Raw genomic sequence first — 20,262 nt, 5'->3', positions numbered from 1 at the left:
CCGCTCGGGTCACTGCACATGCGCAGGGACGTAGGCTGCGTCTCAGCATGTTCCTTTTTCCTTTTCGACGGCCATTTAGGACCCTGGCAGTACCCAGTTTGAAAGAAGTGAAATCCGGGGAAGTTTATACCTAAGGAACGGTGGGAGAAGGTTGGAACCAGTGAAACTAGAACTCACTGCACTGCCACCTATATGACGCCAAAAGCGGACTTCCAAAACTTCTCAGCTATGAAATGCGCTTGCGCAAATGTTGCTAGTCTGTAAGTTACAATTGAGTAACGCCAGGAATGATTGGACACGGGGTGGGAGTGCAGGAAGAAGGAGGCAATAATAGTCTCCTATTGGCTGGTTACTTAAACTCACAGAAGTCCTAATTGGGCGCGGCGAGGCCAGGTGCGCATGCTCTTTAGGTGTTCCCGTCCTGGATTGGTGTGCCCAGGATTTTGGTTTTCAAATCTGCTGACGTTAGAGGTGGGCGGGGAATAAGCCGGGACGTTTGAATTTGGAGTGAGTAGGCTGTAATAAGCGGCAGGAAATTGCGGGGAAAGATAGTGACCTTCAGTTTGTGGAGCTGGTCGTCAACATGTCTTTTCCTAAGGCGCCCCTGAAACGATTCAATGACCCTTCCGGTGCGTACGGGGAAAGGAGCTGGGGGTCGGGATATGTTGTCACGCACCTTGCCCCTTTTGTTTCCCTTCATCGGAGGCAAATAGGCGATTTTAGGGCTGCGATGGGTCTCATTCAATTGATTAGTTTTTCTAAAATCTATACTAAGCATTTGCTACATGCCTAGTACTATTCAGAGTGAGAAGGATACAGCAGCGAATGAAGCAAAGCCCCTGCCTCATGGAGTTTACATTCACCTGGAGAATACAGCCAATAAACAGTGCTGTGGAGAAGCTAAAGCAGAGGGAAGGGGATTGGGATAAGGAAACTATTGGTAGCTATTTGATGGTCAGGTGCGGAAGGCCTCACTGATTAAAAAAAAAAAAAATGACCAGTGGCTTTGGTATGAACTTGTGGATTTCTTTTTGGATATTCCATTCAGGAATAAAAGGATGATTGGTAAAGGCAGTTTATGGGTAAAAGTATGGTGGCAGCACTTACTGAAAACATAATGAAGTAATAACACTACAGTACCCCAGTCACCATACTAAGTATTTACATTGATGATTAGTTCTTTTTTAACTCCCCAGCATCCCTGAGAGAGAATCCTATTGTTCATTATTTTATTGATAAAAAGATTGAGACATAGATTTGCTCAGGGTTACACAACCAAACTAGCAGAACTGGGACATGAAATCAGGCCTCCATGAATCCATCCTGTGCTTTTAACCACTGTGGTGCATAAGCACACTAACCAGGAAGACTCGGATGTGGTTACTGAGGCACTCATCATTGAATGCATGCAAACTGTATGCTACAGTGTTCCCTATTCTCTCTGGTTCCCTATTCTGTCTATTCCAACAGCCAGGTGAGAAAGGTATTGATATTGTCCTCATTTTATGTATGAGGAAACAGAGGGGTTTTGCCACTGTTCTGAGCAGCCAGTAAAGTGGTAGGGCTCAACATCAAAGCCCATGATTTATCCATTATAAAGCCCCCCTTTTAGTAGTCACTTGTTGCATCTTTAGCTTATTAGCCAACATGCAAATGGAAATAAGAATCTCTGTGCTTACAAAGGAAGGCCAGGTGAGCAAATGGATCAGCACGAGCTTATTTTCTTTCTTTCTCTTTTTTTTTTTTACAAGATTATTTTCTTAATTGAAAGATCAAGGAATGTATTGTTTCCTGGATATTCAAAGAACATTCTCTAAGTTCTCTCAGCAGTGTCTCTTTTAAGGAGAATTTTATTTTATTTATAATAGATTAAACTGGCTTTACCAGTGCCACAATATTTCAGATTCACTGTTTCAGTAGTAATAATTATCATTTATTTGATGCTTCGTGCGTATGTGAGGCACTGTAGTGATTTCTCCTATTACTCCAGTAATCCCAACAACTATGAGGTGAATACTCTTTTTTATTCCTGTTTCATAAGTGGAGAATCATAACCTCAAATAAAAATAACTTTCCAGGGGTCTTCAAGCTAGATTAGAAAAGGAGAGAGTATAATGTTCTTATTCACCATCTTCTCCCTCTGACTAAAAAGTACTTGGCACATAGTAATGTCTATTGATTGGCATATAAAGCTGGATTTGAACCCTCATTGGGGTGATTACAAAACCCTATTTCCATTCCCACATCTCCAGTGACTTTCTATGTTTTCCTCCACACCTCCAAACTCAACCATGAGCTAAATACCGGGGGTACAGCATGATCAAGAGAGTCCCTAACTTCACGCATTTTTGTCTAATATGGAAGATGGATAAATTATCTGAGGTGGGAGATGGATAATTGTATTAAAACCCTTACAAAACTGACAAGTTCTTTGATAAGAACACTACTCATAGGCTGCTATGGAGGGAGATTTCAACCTGATTTGGGGATTCAGAGAAAACTGGAAAAGGCTGAGATCTGAAGGATAAGTGAGAGTTAGCCAGGCAAAATGGAAGGAAGATGGGCTGTCCATCCTAAGTAGAAGAAATAGAAAAGAAAACGATCTGAAAGTTTGACGCATTTATTTAATGTAATGCATAAAATGTTTTGTTTGTGACAAATATTGACTGCCTGTGTTAGCTTCCAGTCATTGTGGATCAAGAAAGAAGTTGCAGAAATCTTGTGGTATTTCCCAGAGCATCCCATTCCATTTGTCTTGATGTTACTTCTCCCCAGATTTCTAACAAGTCATATGTATCTGTGATGTAGTACATTTAAGTGTTAGTAAGGAAAAGACCTGGAGCATGAAAATAGCGTATACTATAGTCTCACAAAGGTCTAGTAGGTATACAGGCTGAATTTCAACCTAGTTCTTCAATCTAAATCCTAAATCTATCAATCAAATTTGACTCTTTCGTCTTTAAGGACATTTTTGTTAAGTATGGTTTTAATTGTTCTAAACTTTCATGATGCTGCTTAGAACTGTCCACCATCCCATCTTTTGCTGGCCCATATCCCCTTTTGAGAGTATAAACCTAATGATGAACCAGAGTATAAGATTTCAACATCATTTTATTTTCTGGCTGCTCTGACAATTCTAGACTGGTGCTTCTCACACTTTCCTACAGAAGCATTCCTAAAAACAGAGAGCTGGGTGCCTGGCTGGCTCAGTTGGTATAACATGTGACTCTTAATCTCAGAATTGTGAGTTCAAGCCCCATGCTGGGCCTAGAGCTTAACTTAAAAAAAAAAAAAAAAATTAATAAAAATAAAAGCAGAGAGCACAGAATAACCAAAGGCTCTGCATACCCTCATCCCCTTCCCCCAAAAGGCATACCTAACAGTAATGGTGGAAGTCTCTCATTTGCTTTAAAACATAACATGTTCCTCATTGCCTTCCTCGGCCCCTATCCCATATGAGTAAAATAGGTGCTCTAAGATGTGCCACCCTTACACTGACTTTAGGGAAACCCCTGCCAGCCTCCTATTCACCCGAGGTTGTAAACAGTTTCTAAGTGTGACAGATTTGAGCTCTCTAAGATTAATGTTTTTTGCTAAGTCTGCCTTTACCTTAGATACCCCATTGAATTCTGTACTTAATTTGGAGACTCTTCTGATTAGAAATCCACTATCTCAATTCCTTATTGACCATGTTTAGATCAAAAAGCTCCCAGGATTCGAATTTTTGTGTCATTATTTTTGTTACCATTATTCCAGATAGAGGAATGGAAACTTCATTCCATCCTTGGTGTTTTTATGGCCTCTTAAAATTGATGAAACGAGTGACTTTAATACTTTTTAATCGTGTCCCAGAGTGAGAAATAAATTGTGTATCCCTATCCAAGATATATTTTTTTATATTTCTACAGCTATCGCTGAAACAAAAAGTCCCACAAAACAGTGCTTAACCTTGCCACATTTGAGTCACACTGATATTTTCTATTCTGTTTCACTTTTTTTTAATGCTAGTCAAGATGTACCAACAAGTTCTATCTATCATTCCATTTACAAAACACTTATGGGACAGCTGGAGTTGCCTTCAAATGGTCAAACTCCTTGTAGTTCCTATTTATTTGCATGAAACTCTATGCTGAAGTAAATAGCTTTTCAGAGAATAATATGAATCTATTGATTCTCAATCAGTTAAAGCTTTATGCTAATGATATTTTTACCCTTTTTGTTTAAGTAGGTTCTATGTCCAATGTGGGTCTTGAACTCATACCCTGAGATCAAGAGTCATACGCTCTACCGACTGAGCCAGCCAGGTTCCCCTTATGCTAATGATATTTTTATTATTTTAAGTCCTGAGAGCAAGGTCTCAAGTCGACTATGTATAAACACTCTGAAATGCCTTTGGTTTGAGGCTCCAGTTAGTGAGGTTATACTGTATACATTTCTGAATCATAGAAATATTGTCTAGTACAGGGGTGCCTGGGTGGCTCAGTCAGTTAAGCGGCTGCCTTCTGCTCAGGTCATGATCCTAGGGTGCTGGGGTCAAGTCCCACATCAGGCTCCTTGCTCAGCCTGGCGCCTGCCTCCCCCTCTGCCTGCTGCTCCCCTGCTTGTGTGTTCTCTCTCTCTCTGTCAAATAAATAAATAAAATCTTAAAAAAAAAAAAAGAAATATTGTCTAGTACAGTTTGTACTTTGTATAACATGACTTTATAAATTCCCTGAAGTGTCAGTATTAGCCAGAGATGAATTATGACTATAAATTTTTAGTCCAGACTAAACCTGGAAGGCTAGACTTTTAGTTAATTCATTTCTAGAATCTGATGGTAGTTACCTCAGTGACTTTCTTTGAGTAGAGTTGATTCCAAATATTTTTTCTTAATATTCAGTTCTTAATAACAAATCCATGTTGCTTGTTCTTAATGATGTTTATCTCAAGACTGTCTGCTCTTTTGTTCAGTTGCCTGTGTTTCCTTAACTCATTGAAATAAAAAGCATTTGGGAAAATAATGATGTTTTTCATAGAGAGGCCTGTTTTATAATATCAAATGGATGCTATTTTTACATTTGAAAAAAAAGTTTGTGTTACTTTACTATGACATGTTTTTAACTTAAGATCATAAGTAACATCAGATGAGACATTAATGTGCTGTGTTTCCTTTAGGCTGTGCACCATCTCCAGGTGCTTATGATGTTACAACTTCAGAAGTATTGAAAGGACCGGTATCCTTTCAGAAATCACAAAGATTTAAAAAACAAAAAGGTAATGGATTCCAAAATAGAATAATGGTTATATGATCTCATAAGTTTGAAAGTTCTGAATAACAGTATTTAAATTAGAAGATTCTATACTATTTCTAAAAAGGTGAAGCTACAGTTATGTTTAAATTTTCTTATTTGATGAATTTACAAATGAGTCAACTACAGAATAATGCTTTAGTCATTTCACTATTGTATAAACAGAAAAGTTAAGGAAGATACTCATATAGATATATAGTTTCCCTTTTGGTAATCACCTTAAACTCCTGTCAGGGAATATTAGGAAAATCCGAGAAGTGTTGGATGTGAAAATACTGTTGTGCAACTAATTATTTGGACATGTACAATCAATAAAAGAACTTTATATTACTTTACTAATAATTACAATAAGAAATTTGGAAATTGGATTTTGTCTGTGTTTCAAACATGTAAGCACCAACCAAGATCTATACAATTTATTTTATTGTAGAATCTCAACAAAATCTTAATGTTGACAAAGATACTACTCTGCCTGCTTCAGCAAGAAAAGTTAAGACTTTGGGATTAAAGGTGAGGAACTCTGATATTCTAGCTGGTTTATCACCTAAATCATGAAAACATTTCTGGAAGGTATTTTATTTGACTAGAATGGATTATGTGTATAAAGGTTATAAGTAAACCTATAAATTAATAAAAAATACTATTAGGACTCTACCAAGATTTATATTTCTGCCTGCATCATTACTAAATATATTGTTTAAATGTGCCCATAGTTCAGAATTACAAAATGGTCTCCATTTCTCAATCATTTCTCTATCTAGATAAATTGTCTAACACCTTGTAAGCCTTTCAAATGTACGCAATGCTTTGGTTTGGTACTTAATATCATTTGAGTTGTTTTGGTTTTGTTTGTTTGTGCAGAAGGGTAAGTATTGGTGAAGAAAAAGGAAAAAAAAAAAAACCATATTCTAATGCCTAAAAGAGATGTAGAGCTCAAAAACTGCCAAGGAGTGGTGGGAGATTAAATTCTTAACTTCATGTTATGGTTTGTGCAACAACCTACATGTTATTACTGTTTCCATTAGTTCATAAAGCAAGTTGTAGTTTCTTAAGAAGTTGCAAAAAGAGATTTGTTATATGGAAAAGATTCAGAGTTAGGAAACCAAGGCTGCAGGTTAAGCTTAGACTTGTTCATTTGTTCAGCGATTACCTAAGTCTCTTATTTTATAATGTAGGGCTTCATTATCCAATATGGACATGATTAGCCACATGTGGCTATTGAGCACTTGAAGGTGAAGAGCTAAATTTTTAATATTATTTAATTTTAATTAATATACATTTAAAAACTGATACTTGATTCTGTTGTTGGAAAATGCAAATTTTTTTGGAACATATTGGGTGTGTGAATCTACTTCTTCATCTGTACATTTTATGAAATCTGTAGGTAGCTATTTCTCTCTCTCTCTCTCTCTCTCTTTTTTTTTTTTTTTTTTTTTTTTTTTGGTAAGTAGGCTCTACACCCAGCGTTACAGCATGGAGCCCAATGCAGGGCTTAAACTCACAACCCTGAGATTAAGACCTGAGCTGGGATCATGAGTCGGATGCTTAAGCAACTGAGCCACCCAGGTGCCCCATAACTAGCTATTTCTGATAAAAATCTAACATCTAAATTGAGATGTGCCATACACAGCAAAGTTTGAAGACCTAGTACAAAACACATAAAATATCTCACTAATAATTTTATACTAATGACATATTGAAAATATACTTCCACATTTAGGGTAAAATAAAATACATTATTAAAATTTTTACTTTTTAAATATGACTACTAAAGGGGTGCCTGACTAGCTCAGTCAGAAGAGCACGTGCCTCTTGATCTTGGGGTCATGAGTTTGAGCCCCACATCAAGCATAGAGATTGCTTAAATAAATAAACTTTAAAACATATAAAATTTGAAAATTTTATGAAATTTTTTTAATGAAAAACAGAAAATTTGAAAATACATATGTAGGGGGCGCCTGGATGGCTCAGTCGGTTAAGCGTCTGCTTTCAGCTCAGGTCATGATCTTGGGGTCCTGGGATCAAGCCCTACATAAGCTCCCTGCTTAGTGGGGAATCTGCTTCCCACTCTGCCCCTCCCCTTCTCGTGCTCTCTCTCACTTGCTCTCTCTGCCTCTCTCAAATAAATAAAGTCTTTAAAAAAATATATGTATATGGTTTGTGATGTATTATTGGGCGGCACTGATATAGTCTTTTCTTACACATTGATTTAAATATATATACAATGGAATATTCTTCAGCCATAAAAAGGAATGAAATCCTGCTATTTGCAATAACATGGATGAACCTAGAGAGGATAATGCTAAGCGAAATAAGTCAGTTAGAGAAGGACAAATACCATATGATTTCACTCATACGTGGAATTTAAGAAACAAAACAAACAAGTAAAGGGGGGAAAAGAGACAAACCAAAAAACAGTCTCTTAACTCTGGAGAACAAACTGATCGTTACAAGAGGGGAGACAGATGGGAAGATAGGTTAAATAGGTGATAGAGATTAAGGAGTGTTCTTGTCTTGATGAGCACCTGGTGATGTATGGAAATGTCGAATCACTCTATTGTACACCTGAAACTAATATTACACTGTATATTAACTAACTGGAATTACAATTTAAAAAAAAATAATTTTTAAAAAGAAGTTGATTTAAATTTTTTTATTTGAATTTCTCGAAGAAACAATTCTGAAATTTTGAATTAATTACAGAACTCTTAGAAAACTAAATTACATACAGGTTTGTGTAAAACCCCTAAATAATACGCCTTCCTTGATAGAAAATGCCATCGTTTGGGAAATAAATAAATATGAGACTGATGTACCCCCCCCAACTTAGAGCACATAAAACAGGTTGCGTTCAATATGTTTATCCATTTTCTTCCATTTTAGATGGAAAATATATTCTGTTTAGGGCCATTGTGTCAGAAAAGCTATGGAATATAAAAATACATAGAGCAAAAATTGTATGTCCTATTTAGAATAAAGGCAATAAGTGGACTATAATCAGTTTACACAGGGCACCTGGGTAACTCAGTCAGTTTAACGTCTGCCATCAGCTCAGGTCTAGGTCCCGGGATCCAGCCCCCCATCTGGCTCTGCTCAGCAGGGAGTCGGCTTCTTTCTCTGACCCTCCCCTCTCTTGTGCACTCTCTCTCTCCCTCTCAAATAAATAAAATCTAAAAAAAAAAAAAAAAAGAATCAGCTTACACCATTTTAATTTTTATCTCTTTGCATGTGTAGTGTTTTTTTTTTTTCCCTCTTTGGGTATCAAAGTTTATGTTTATTTCTGTTTGTAAGATTCTTTTCTTTCTGGGATAGCATAATTAAATATTCAAGATGTATTGATGTTTAACATTAGAAAAAAGGCACTCAGTAGCTTTATTCATGAAGCTCTACCTGTTCTTTTCCCTGGACTTATTAGGAAAAGCCTAATAATCTATTGGGGTGAAAACTTAAACCTGAAATACTTTAAGATTTAAAATACCTTTTCCTTCTTTTACCAGACAGGTCTTTTACAAAATGTTTAATAGGCTCAGTGAAATGTTTAAAATAGAAATTAACTGTTTGGTCAGGAGTTCCCCTCTACTTTCTAGACAGGCTGCTGTCTAATTTATGAATCTCTTAATGAAGCCAATTATATCTTCAAGAAAAAAAAAAGGGGGGCGCCTGGCCGACCCAGTCAGTAGAGCCTATGACTCTTGATCTTGGGGTTGTGAGTTCAAGCTGTACATTGCGGGGCAGAGCTTACTTTAAAAAAAAAAGAAAGAAAGAGTCATTAAACTGTTTAATCTTTTTTTAATAACTGAAAATCAAATTTGTGAAGTTTGTGGCACTGAAACTTATCTCTGTTCTTTGACTTTTAAATAGAAGGAATCTCAAAAGAATGATAAAGATTTGAAGATACTAGAAAAAGAGGTAAGCAATGCTTTCAACTTAATTGAAAAATAAATGTGCTGTAAAATGGAAAGAGTTGGGATGCCTGAGTGACTCAGTCGGTTAAGCATCTGCCTTCGGCTCAAGTCACGATCCAGGGGTCCTGGGATCCAGTCCTGCATCCAGCTCCCTGCTCAGTGGGGAGCCTGCTTCTTCTGCCTGCTGCTCGCCCTGCTTGTGCACTCTCTTTCTCTCTCTGACAAATAAATAAATAAAATCTTTAAAAATAATAATAAAATAAAACGGAAAGAGTTACTTAGAGTTAAGAGACAGGGATTCTGTTGCAGTTTTGTTGCAGATGGGCAAGGCCTATCATCAGGACCAGTGCCTGCCAGGCAACTGTTGTTCCTTAGCTTCCTTAGATACTGTGTTTCAGAGCCTGGTTGTCAGTGTGGTATGCTGGCAAAGTTAATTTCATTAGCATACTAAGGGACAGATTCAAGATAACCCACTTCAGGAAAATTGATAGCTAAAAATTAATGTGTTAATTTATCACAATTATGCATGGGTCAAATATTTACATTTACTTGGTGCATACTCTTCCTGTATGCTAATCTATATGTTAAGGCAGCGACTAGCTAGAGAATTTGTTGATGAGCATGAAATCCTAGCAGGTTAGTGGAATTATGAAAGGTGCTTACCTGACACATCCTCTGCACTATAGGTATATATGTGTCTTATTCAAGGATAAAACGGAGCTGGAGGGTGAACCTGGAACTGTCCTGTCCGATATGATAGCCACTCACCACTGGAGACTTTTTTTTTTTTTTTTAAGATTTTCTTTATTTATTTGACAGAGATAGAGACAGCCAACGAGAGAGGGAACACAAGCAGGGGGAGTGGGAGAGGAAGAAGCAGGCTCATAGCAGAGGAGCCTGATGTGGGGCCCGATCCCATAACGCTGGGATCACGCCCTGAGCCGAAGGCAGACGCTTAACCGCTGTGCCACCCAGGCGCCCCACCACTTGAGACTTTTTAATTAAGTAAAAGTAAGAACTCAATTTTTCGATCGCACTAGTCACATTTTAAATGCACAGTAGGCACTGCAGTGAGTGGTTCCATACTAGACAGTACATTTCTACCATGGCAGAAGTCTCTACTGAGCAGAGGCAACCTAAGGAACCCACTTTCGGGGTGCTTGGGTGGCTCAGTCATTTGAGCATCCGACTCTTGATTTTGGCTCAGGTCATGATCTCAGGGTCGTGGGATTGAGCCCCGGGTTGGGCTCTGCGCTGGGTGTTCAGTGTGCTTGGGATTCTCTCCTTCTCCTTCTCCTCTGCCCCTCCCCCTACTCGCTTGCTCGCTTCTCTCTCTCCCTCAAATAAACTCAATAAAATCTTTATTTAAAAAAAAAAAAAAAAACTATTTACTTCCCTAAGCAAGGGTGAGATAGTCACTGCCAGCATTGCTTTTCTGACAGTCTTTTTTCTATGTTTCCATTGCCGACCAACTCTTTTTAGTGCACATATTCTTTTGACATATTACAACTTTCCATTGATTATAGTTAAATGTTGGCTTAGGACCAAGAATATGTCAAGATAACTTCACAAATCTCCGCCTTGGTTGCTCTGATTCTTTTAGTATTTAATTATATAGGCCATTATTTTATTGATGACACATGCTTACAATATAGGGGTTGATACTTAGAAGTATGATAGCTGAGTCTCAGAGAGATAGCTGGTAAGTGAGTGGCAGTGCCAAGATTAGAAGTGATAATTTGTGTTGGCTTCTTAATCTTTTAGAATGGAGATTTTAGACAAATATAACTCTATTTTAAACCCCACAGTGTTTGTAGTTTGTTCAATTTGAATTAATTATCAACATGTAAAAGTAGAATTTCATGCAAAACAAATTCAGATTTCTGGCCTATGTTGTGAAATCAGAAGATCTGACAACACTCTTTCCACATTCCCCTCCAGGGCAACAATCTGCTAGGGCTATGCAAGACTACCTCCTTTCAACTCCACATTTGCTCTTCAGCCCTCACCTGGCTCTCTGTCATTTATATTATCTGCTTGGCCACATAGGCATGGTGGGTACAAACCCTTTTTTGCAGCTTAAATTTCTTTAACTGCAAAAAGTGTGATATAGATAATCTCAGTGTTCTTATTTCTACTTTATAATACTGTGCTATAAACGTTGGTTATAAATCAATAATAAAAGTATAGAGAATCTTCTGGTAGGGAACCTTAAACCTCATTCAATCCCTAGCATCTAGTTCATAGCCATCTATATATAAATGGTGTTTGATACATTTTTAGTTAAGCAATTTTGGCTTAAAATAATGAGATTAATATCACTGCAAAGCCAGTAAGGAAGAGTAGAAAATACCTCATGTGACTTAATACAGGTGTGCTTTCTTGATACTTTTATACCCAAGAAATAATCTATTTTAGTAATTGTTTTATGTGCACTAGAAAAGAATGTATATGCACTTGTTGGTATAGTTTATATATGTCAGTTCAATATGATTAAAAGTTTTGTTAAATCTTTATCTGTACTGATATTTTTTGTCTGTTTTTTCTATTAGCTAGTGAGAGAGGTACTTTCACATTTCCAGCTCTAAGCATTAGTCCATATCTCTTTCTAATTCTGTCAGTTTTTGCTTTGTATATTTTTAAGTTATGATATTAGGTGCACAACAAATTTAAGAGTATGTCTTCCTCTTGAAATGACCTTTTCATTATAAAATTCCCTCTTTATCGCTAGTAATACTTTCTACCTTAAAAGTTTACTTTGTACGATATTAATATAGCCATCCCAGCTTTCTTTTATTTAATATTTACATGGTAAATCTTTCCTGATCCCTTTATTATAAGTCTTTGTTCTTAGAGTGCATATTTTGTAAATATCTGGGATCATTTTTGTTCAGCCTAAGGCACTTCTCTAGTATTTTTTGTTCTGCAGGCCTGTTGTTGGCAAATGCTTTCAGCTGTTCCTTTCTCTTAAAACATGTGCATGTCAACTTCAAATTTAAAGGATATTTTCATTGGGAATAGAATTTTAGATTGGCACTTTTCCCCTTATATTTTAAAGAAGTCATTTCATTGTCTCCTGGCTTCCACATTTTCTGTTGTCAGATACGCGGGGGCTTTGGGGGGGGGGGGTTGTTTGTTTTTTGGGTATTATTTAAGTAGGCTCTATGCCCAGTACGGAGCCCAACCGGGAGCTTGAACTCATGACTATGAAATTAAGACCAGGAGTCAGACACTTGACCAGCTAAGCCACCCAGGCACCCCAGATATGTCGTTTTGATTTTGGTTTTGGTTTGACCTAGTTATTGCAGCAGGAGTGATGGCTTACTGATCATTCGTACTGGAGTGCTTACTACAGTCTACCCAGAAGCACCATTCTGCCTTCTTGAAATAAAAAAAAAAAAATACTTAGCATTTCAAACTATAATTTTTTAAAGATTTTATTTATTTATTTATTTATTAGAGAGAGAGGACAAGCAGGGGGAGGGGGCAGAGGGAGAAGGAGAAGCAGACTCCCCACTGAGTAGGGAGCCCAACTTGGGCTCAATTCCAGGTGATCATGACCTGAGCCACCCAAGTCCCCCTATAACTGTAATTTGAGTTCATATAACTAGAGAAAAGAAGAATTCTTATAGGTAGAAATACCTTAAGAGTGAATAGTTTAATTATATCTAGAAGTTTACAGCAATTAAAATTCTCTCTTTTGGGGTGCCTGGCTGGCTCAGTCAGAGGAATATGTGACTCTTGAACTCAGGGTTGTGATTTCGAGCCCCACATCAGGTGTAGAGGTTACTTAAAAATAAAATATATTTTTTTCAAATCCTCTCTTCTTAAAAATTCTTACAGATTTTTTTTAATGCTTATAGATTTTTAAGACCTATCATAAATATGACTTCAAACAGCTAGTAAAATCAGAATATCTAAGAGCATCGTGTCACAGAGGTTTTTCTAGAACTTTAATGTTTTCATTATCAACAGCATATAGTTACGTTGGCACTGTATTGGTGATTCATTGATTTATCACCTTGTTTCTGTCCAGATCCGTGTTCTTTTGCAGGAACGTGGTGCTCAGGACAAGCGGATCCAGGATCTGGAAGCTGAGTTGGAGAAGATGGAGGCCAAGCTAAACGCTGCAGTCAGGGAGAAAACCTCTCTCTCTGCAAGTAATGCTTCACTAGAAAAACAGCTTATTGAGTTAACTAGGACTAATGAGCTACTAAAATCAAAGGTATTTGAACCTGATAATATTTACAGTTGAATAAATTTTAAACATGTTGGGGTTTTTTTCTTATATAGTTGTTTGGGAATTTTAGGCTCTAGGTTAGTCTTTTTCCTTCACCAAATGTACCTTAAATGTTAAGCCACTTCCAAGAAGAATTATCACTGTCTTTTTTATTATGATACCTGACATACAAGAGGTGATAAACAAACAAGTTACTTTTGTTTTAATGTCTGGCATTTTCTCACCCTTCTTCAAAGTCACCCCCAGTAAATAAGGCCGTAAATAAAACTTGCAAAATTTACATCTAGAAGTCACTTTAAAGATCTTTCTCTGAAATAAATAATAGCATAACTGCAGGCCTCCATCTCAAATCCTTTTGGAAATGAAGTGGGAAATGAATAAATTTGTGGACTAAATGTGTTTAGTAGATAAATTTTGTTTATTAATATTAACATACTAATAGATCTTAAAGGACATAACATGGTCATCTGCTTTTGTCAGAAGTAGAAGGAGGCTGTAAATCACTGTTCAGTTTAATAACAGTCATTTATTCAGGGCCTGTAATGTGCTGAGCTCTTTGATTATAAAGGGAGCAAGGATGCATAAGAATCAAGCTTGGGGAAGGGAGCAGATTCTTGGTCCCCACTGAGGGAGAGTCTGATTTGGTAGGCCTGAGATGGACCCTATAGTCTACATATTTCAAAATAGATCAGGCATTTCAGATGCATTTTGTTAAGCAAGCACCTTTGACAGAATCCTCTCCAAGAAGCTTGTTGTAGAGGCTTGCAGGTGACCACCCAAGCTGCTTTCAAAAATAAACCGGAAAGGGGCGCCTGGCTGGCTCAGTCTGAAAGAGCATACAACTCCTGATCTTGGAGTTGTGAGTTCAAGCCCCACATTGGGTGGAGATTACTTAAAAATAAAACCTTCCAAAAAAATTAAATAAATAAACCAGAAAGTCACATTAGTCAAAAACAGAGACAAGAACAGTGATAGTGTAAAAAAAATAAAAAAATAAAAAAATAAAAAAAAAAAAGAATAGTAATAGTGTAAAATCAGTTATCCTGGTATGGTCAAAGCCTATTTTCTCTACCAGATTTTAATGTAGGTAAACAATAGTCCCAATAAGAGAAAAGTCAATATTTCTGTTATTTCTATATAGGACCTAATAGAAAATATTTCTGAATTTTTTGTTTCTTGTACTTAGTTTTCTGAAGATAGTAACCAGAAGACTATGAGAATTCTAAGCCTCGAGTTAATGAAACTTAGAAACAAAAGAGAGACAAAGATGAGGGTGAGTGATATCTTTGGTGAGGTTGCTGTGTGTGGATCTGGGTATCTAAACAAACTCTCATTTCCTAAAACAGATATTTCTGTTGTGTAGAGTATGGTGGCTAAACAGGAAGGCATGGATGTGAAGCTGCAGGTCACTCAGAAGAATCTTGAGGCGTCTCAGGGGAAAATAGCACAACTTGAGGGGAAACTGTGAGTGACTAAAAAAGAAATTATTAAGTGTAACTAATTCTTGACTGACCTTTCACCTTGCTCTTCTTTACTGAGACTGAACCTTCCTTCACGCTTATCTCATTGCTCCCTGCTTGCCCTATTTCTCTTCTTCAACTGAGCCCTGATGATTCCCAAACATTTTATGCCGAAAAGATGTATAAATGTTTCAATTCTGTCCATCTTCTGTATAAAGGATGAGGAAAGGCCTCATAATCTTTGTAGTAGCACCATCTTATGGAGATGGTAGACCAAAATGGAGGAATATTGATATAGGAAGCTGTGATTAATGCACAGTCCTAGCCTTCTTTTTATTGCTGAGCTGTAACTTACATACAAAAAAATATACTGAGCATAAGTATTCAGTTTGATGACTTTTGATAATTGTATATCCCTCTGTAATCACCACCCAGACAAGATAGAGAACATTGCCATTCTTCCAGAAAATTCCTTTCTTTCCCTTCCTGCTCCCCTGCCCTTCCCCACTGTGATGTCCCCAACCCCTGAAGCCACTTTCTGACTTCCATCATCATAATGAGCTTGGCCTTTTGGGGGATGTTTATCAGTATGTGTGTGTGTGTCTTCTTTTGTTTAACATAAGGTTTTGAGATTAATCTACAATGTTGTATTATAATTTGTTCCTCTATTTCTGAGTAGTGTTCCACTACTTAAATATACCTCCACTTGATTACTGTTTTTCTGTTGATCATCATTTGGGTTTCCAGTTTCGGACTATTGTGGATAAGACTGCTATGCATGTCTTTTTGTGGACATAAGTTTTTATTTCTCTTGAATAAACATCTAGGATTAGAATTCCTGGATCATAGGGTAGTGTAGTATATGTATAATGTGTTAAAAAACTCAAAAAGTGGTTGTAGCATTTTACAGTCCCATTTAACAATGTATGATAGTTCCAGTTGTTCCACTTCCTCTCCAAGGTTTGATATTGTCAGTCTATTTGATTTTGGTCTTTCTAGTAGGTAGGAAGTAGTGTCTCATTTATAATTGTGTTAGTATAAGGGTCAAGCTTCTCTTTCTGTGCTCACTGACCGTTCATATATATCCTTTTATAAGGTGTCTATTTACGTTTTTTGCTCATTTTTTAAATTAAATTGTTTGGAGGAGCTAAACACATGAGTAATTGGATTAAAGGCAACCTGAAACAAAGGCTTTATGTTGCTTATTTTGTATGTAGTGGGTAGGGAAGCCAGGAAAGCTACAAGAAAGATAATTTCTAACAGGATGTTATAGGTGATAATTCTCATCATCATAGCCCTTTATCAGAATTTATTTGGAAAGTTAAAAAAAAAAAACTTCAGTTTCCTATTTGTATATTTTAAATTGTCAACTTGAGAGGTCACATAAACTAATGGTTAAGAATTTGGATGCTGGGGCGCCTGGGTGGCGTAGTCGTTGAGCGTCTGCCTTCGGCTCAGGGCATGATCCCGGCGTTCTGGGATCGAGCCCCACGTCAGGCTCCTCTGCTGGCAGCCTGCTTCTTCCTCTCCCACTCCGCCTGCTTGTGTTCCCTCTCTCGCTGGCTGTCTCTCTCTCTCTGTCAAATAAATAAATAAAATCTTTAAAAAAAAAAAAAAGAATTTGGATGCTACATGGGGCGCCTGAGTGGCTCAGTCGTTAAGCGTCTGTCTGCCTTCGGCTCAGGGCCTGATCCCAGGGTTCTGGGATCGAGCCCCACATCAGGGTCCCTGCTCTGCTGGGAGCCTGCTTCTTCCTCTCCCACTCCCCCTGCTTGTGTTCCCTCTCTCGCTGGCTGTCTCTCTCTCTCTGTCAAATAAATAAATAAAATCTTTAAAAAAAAAAAAAATTTGGATGCTACAGTATAGCATGCAACTCTTAATCTCAAGGTTGTAAATTTGAGCCCCACATTGGGTGTAGAGATTATCTAAAAATAAAATCTTTTTAAAAACCCCACATACTTTAAAGAAAAAGAATTTGGGCTCTAGAGACAGCATATCTGATATGGCAGTATTTGGTACAGATTAAGCATTATGTGTGATTATTGTATGTATTCACATATGCCATTTTTTTCAGTGTTTCAATAGAGAAGGAAAAGATTGATGAAAAATCCGAAACAGAAAAACTCTTAGAATACATCGAAGAAATTAGGTAATATGAACAGTAGTTTGTAATTAGACCTTATTTTGTTGAATAATGATGAATACATCATTTCATCCTTTTTTCAGTTCATTTTCCCTGTGCCTAAATTATTGCTCTTCAAAATAATTCGTTTTAATGCAGTTGTGCATCAGATCAAGTGGAAAAATACAAGCTAGATATTGCCCGATTAGAGGAAAATCTGAAAGAGAAGAATCATGAAGTTGTAAGCCTTAAGCAGTCTCTTGAGGAAAATGTTTTACTTTCTAAACAAGTAGAAGACCTGAATGCTAAGTGTCAGCTGCTTGAAAAAGAAAGAGGTATTTAGATAAGTAATATGTACAATATATAAGGAACATTTTTTAATAATTATGTAAACAACATAAATATCGTATTCTCTATATGAGAATTTTTATCTTTTACAATGTTTGTTCTCTGTTTATTTCAATATATTGTTTGTCTTCATTCAAATACATACAGTGGTGCAGTTCTTGACTTCCCCACTGGGTGGCCATTTAAAATGAGAAGATACAGAACCAGGTTTGGAGGGTTTTTTATATACCATAGAATATGTACTGTAATATATATAGTAAATGATACAAACTTCAGAGTTATGTTTTGGCTTTATTTCTTTGGAAATACTTGATCAGTGTACATACTAATAGCAAAAAATATGGAAAATCAGGTTTCTCAAAGTTAGTATCTAATTACAGCATTTTTCACTTTTATAGAAGACCTTGTCAACAGGGCTAGAGTACGGGATGAAACTCTAAATTCTGAAATGCAAAACTTAAAGGAGAAACTTATTCTTGAAAAACAGGAACATGAAAAACTACAACAAAAAGAATTGCAGACTGATTCGCTTCTGCAACAAGAGAAGGTAGCTTACAATGTATAAAAAAAGAAAACAACTTGTACTTATTATATGTCACACATTTCCCCGTGTATCAGAAGACCTTTCAATTGTGTATGTCCTTCACTCCAACAATTCTATTTGTAGACTCTTATCCTGAGTAAATTGTCCTATCTATGATTTATCTGCAGAGATGTTCATGACAGTGTTATTGATAATGTGAAAAAACTATAAGCAGCTGATGAACCAAAATAAGACAATTGTTTAAAAATATTTTCTGGTGGGGCGCCTGGCTGGCTTAGTCAGTAGAGCATATGATTCTTGATCTCAGGGTTCTGAGTTCCAGCCCTACATTGGGTGTAGAGATTACTTAAAAATAAGATCTTAAAAGAACATACTTTTCTGGCACATTTTTGTGTTATATTACTACTTGGGCATTTACAGTTATGTTATAAAATGGTATCTACATGCATGTGAAACAAAAGTGACAATTTTTTAAAAATCTAGATTACATAAAGAATACATATTGGAAAAACAGTTCACTAAAAAAATGGGCATAGGATGGAAATTCATAATTCTCAGAAGTAGAAATTCAGATAATCTGTAAACATGAAAAGATGCTCTACCTTAGTAATAATTAAAGAAATAGAAATAATTGTTTTTCCCTTACAAGATTGGCACAAATTAAAACATTTGATAATATATAACACACGTTAGTGAGAGTGTGGCAAATCGGTACTCAAATGTACTGATGTGAAATATTATATTGTTGGGCAACCTGCAACTACTGAAGGCATTAAGTAGATCTATATATACTGACTTGAAGATCTCAACAACTATTTTTAGGATTTTTTAAAATTAATTTAATTTAATTTTTTTAAAGATTTATTTATTTATTTTATTTGACAGAGAGAGAAGGCACAAGCAGGGGGACAGCAGGCAGAGAGAGAGGGAGAAGCAGGCTTCCTGCTGAGCAGGGAGCCTGACGCAGGGCTCAATCCCAGGACCCTGGGATCCTGACCTGAGCTGAAGGCAGACGCTTCACCGACTGAGCCACCCAGGTGTCACTATTCTTAGGATTTTTTAAATGACCTTTACATATGTAATTATATCATATATATATATGATATGTATACATGTGTATATATATATATGTATGTGTATACATGTGTGTATATATATACATACACACACACACACACACATACATATATATATGTGTATGTGTATATATATATATTTTTTAAATATATAAAGGTATAGAAAAAGACCAGAAGGCGTGTATACTGAACTAGTGTTTATCTCTACAATAAGAAAACTAAGATTGGGGTGGGGTATAGTCAAAGGCAGTTTTCACTTTATTTGGGTTCTTTTTGGTTTTTGTTATTGTTTCTGCCATCCAGTCTGGCAAACTGCAGTTATTGTTGGCAGACCTTTCAAATGTTTTCTTGTATCTTAGTATCTAAGAGATGTGTCTCCTAAATGCGTTGTTAGGAGTGTAAAGGGTGGAGAGAATGCTTATTTACAGTGACCGTTTTTTTTTAAAGGTAAAGGGCTCTGTTTTCTTTCATTAAGTGCTCTGGGCATGTCTACACCAGGTTTTTGTTTTTGACTGAGGTATAAATTGACATACAACAGTATATAAGTTTCCAGTATACAACACAGTGATTCAGTTTTTGTGTATATTGCAAAATTATCACCACAATAAGTATAGTTATAGTTATATAATTATCACTATATATAGCTACAGAATTTTTTTTCTTCTGAGGAGAACATTTAAAATTTGTCTTAGCAACTTTCAAATATGCAATACAGTATTGTTAACTAAAGGCACCACTATACATTATATCCCCATGACTAAAGTGTTTTATAACTGGAAGTTTATACCTTTTGACTCATTCACCCATTTTGCCCACTCCTGCCTCTGGCAACCAGCAATTTGTTCTCTGTACCTGGGTTTTTTATTTGTTTGTTTTAATATTCCATATATTATAAATAAGATCATATAGTATTTGTCTTTCTTTGTCTGACTTACTTCATTTATTACAATACCCTCAAAGTCCATCTACAGCATCACACATAGCAAGATTTCCTTCTTTCTTATGGCTAAATAATATTCAATTGTGTATATACCACATTTTCTTTATCCATTCATCCATCAGTAGACTTTTATTTTTTTTCATATCTTAGCTATTATAAATAATGCTGATAGAAACATTGGGTGAATATATCTTTTCAAGTTTGTATTTTCATTTTCTTCAGATGAATACTTAGAAGTGGAAGTGCTGGATTGTATGGCAGTCCTATATTTAATTTTTTGAGGAACATTCATACTGTTTTCCATAGTGACTGTACCAATTGATATTCCCACCAACAGTG

The 20,262-nt window shown here is 36.4% G+C and overlaps 1 protein-coding gene across 2 annotated transcripts in view; it reads left to right on the top strand.

Annotated features, from left to right (window-relative positions):
- Nucleotides 1-48: 48 nt before the first annotated feature.
- Nucleotides 49-20,262, top strand: part of HMMR (hyaluronan mediated motility receptor) — a 39,946-nt gene continuing 19,732 nt past the window's right edge. Inside the window, exons 1-10 of one of the 2 annotated variants that reach the window (XM_040630320.1) lie at nt 49-260; nt 5,155-5,253; nt 5,719-5,798; nt 9,150-9,197; nt 13,230-13,418; nt 14,620-14,706; nt 14,797-14,897; nt 16,968-17,042; nt 17,175-17,350; nt 17,762-17,910. In XM_040630320.1, coding sequence (XP_040486254.1) covers nt 248-260; nt 5,155-5,253; nt 5,719-5,798; nt 9,150-9,197; nt 13,230-13,418; nt 14,620-14,706; nt 14,797-14,897; nt 16,968-17,042; nt 17,175-17,350; nt 17,762-17,910 — 1,017 coding nt within the window. In that variant the 5' untranslated portion in view covers nt 49-247. Of the gene's footprint in view, nt 630-5,154; nt 5,254-5,718; nt 5,799-9,149; nt 9,198-13,229; nt 13,419-14,619; nt 14,707-14,796; nt 14,898-16,967; nt 17,043-17,174; nt 17,351-17,761; nt 17,911-20,262 lie in introns of both variants that reach the window. The other variant, XM_008692405.2, reaches the window with a different exon arrangement.

This window comes from Ursus maritimus, unplaced genomic scaffold (assembly GCF_017311325.1).
Source record: "Ursus maritimus isolate PB19 unplaced genomic scaffold, ASM1731132v1 scaffold_15, whole genome shotgun sequence".
Classification (NCBI taxonomy): Eukaryota; Metazoa; Chordata; class Mammalia; order Carnivora; family Ursidae; genus Ursus; species Ursus maritimus.
This window is presented reverse-complemented; position numbering and strand designations above follow the sequence as displayed.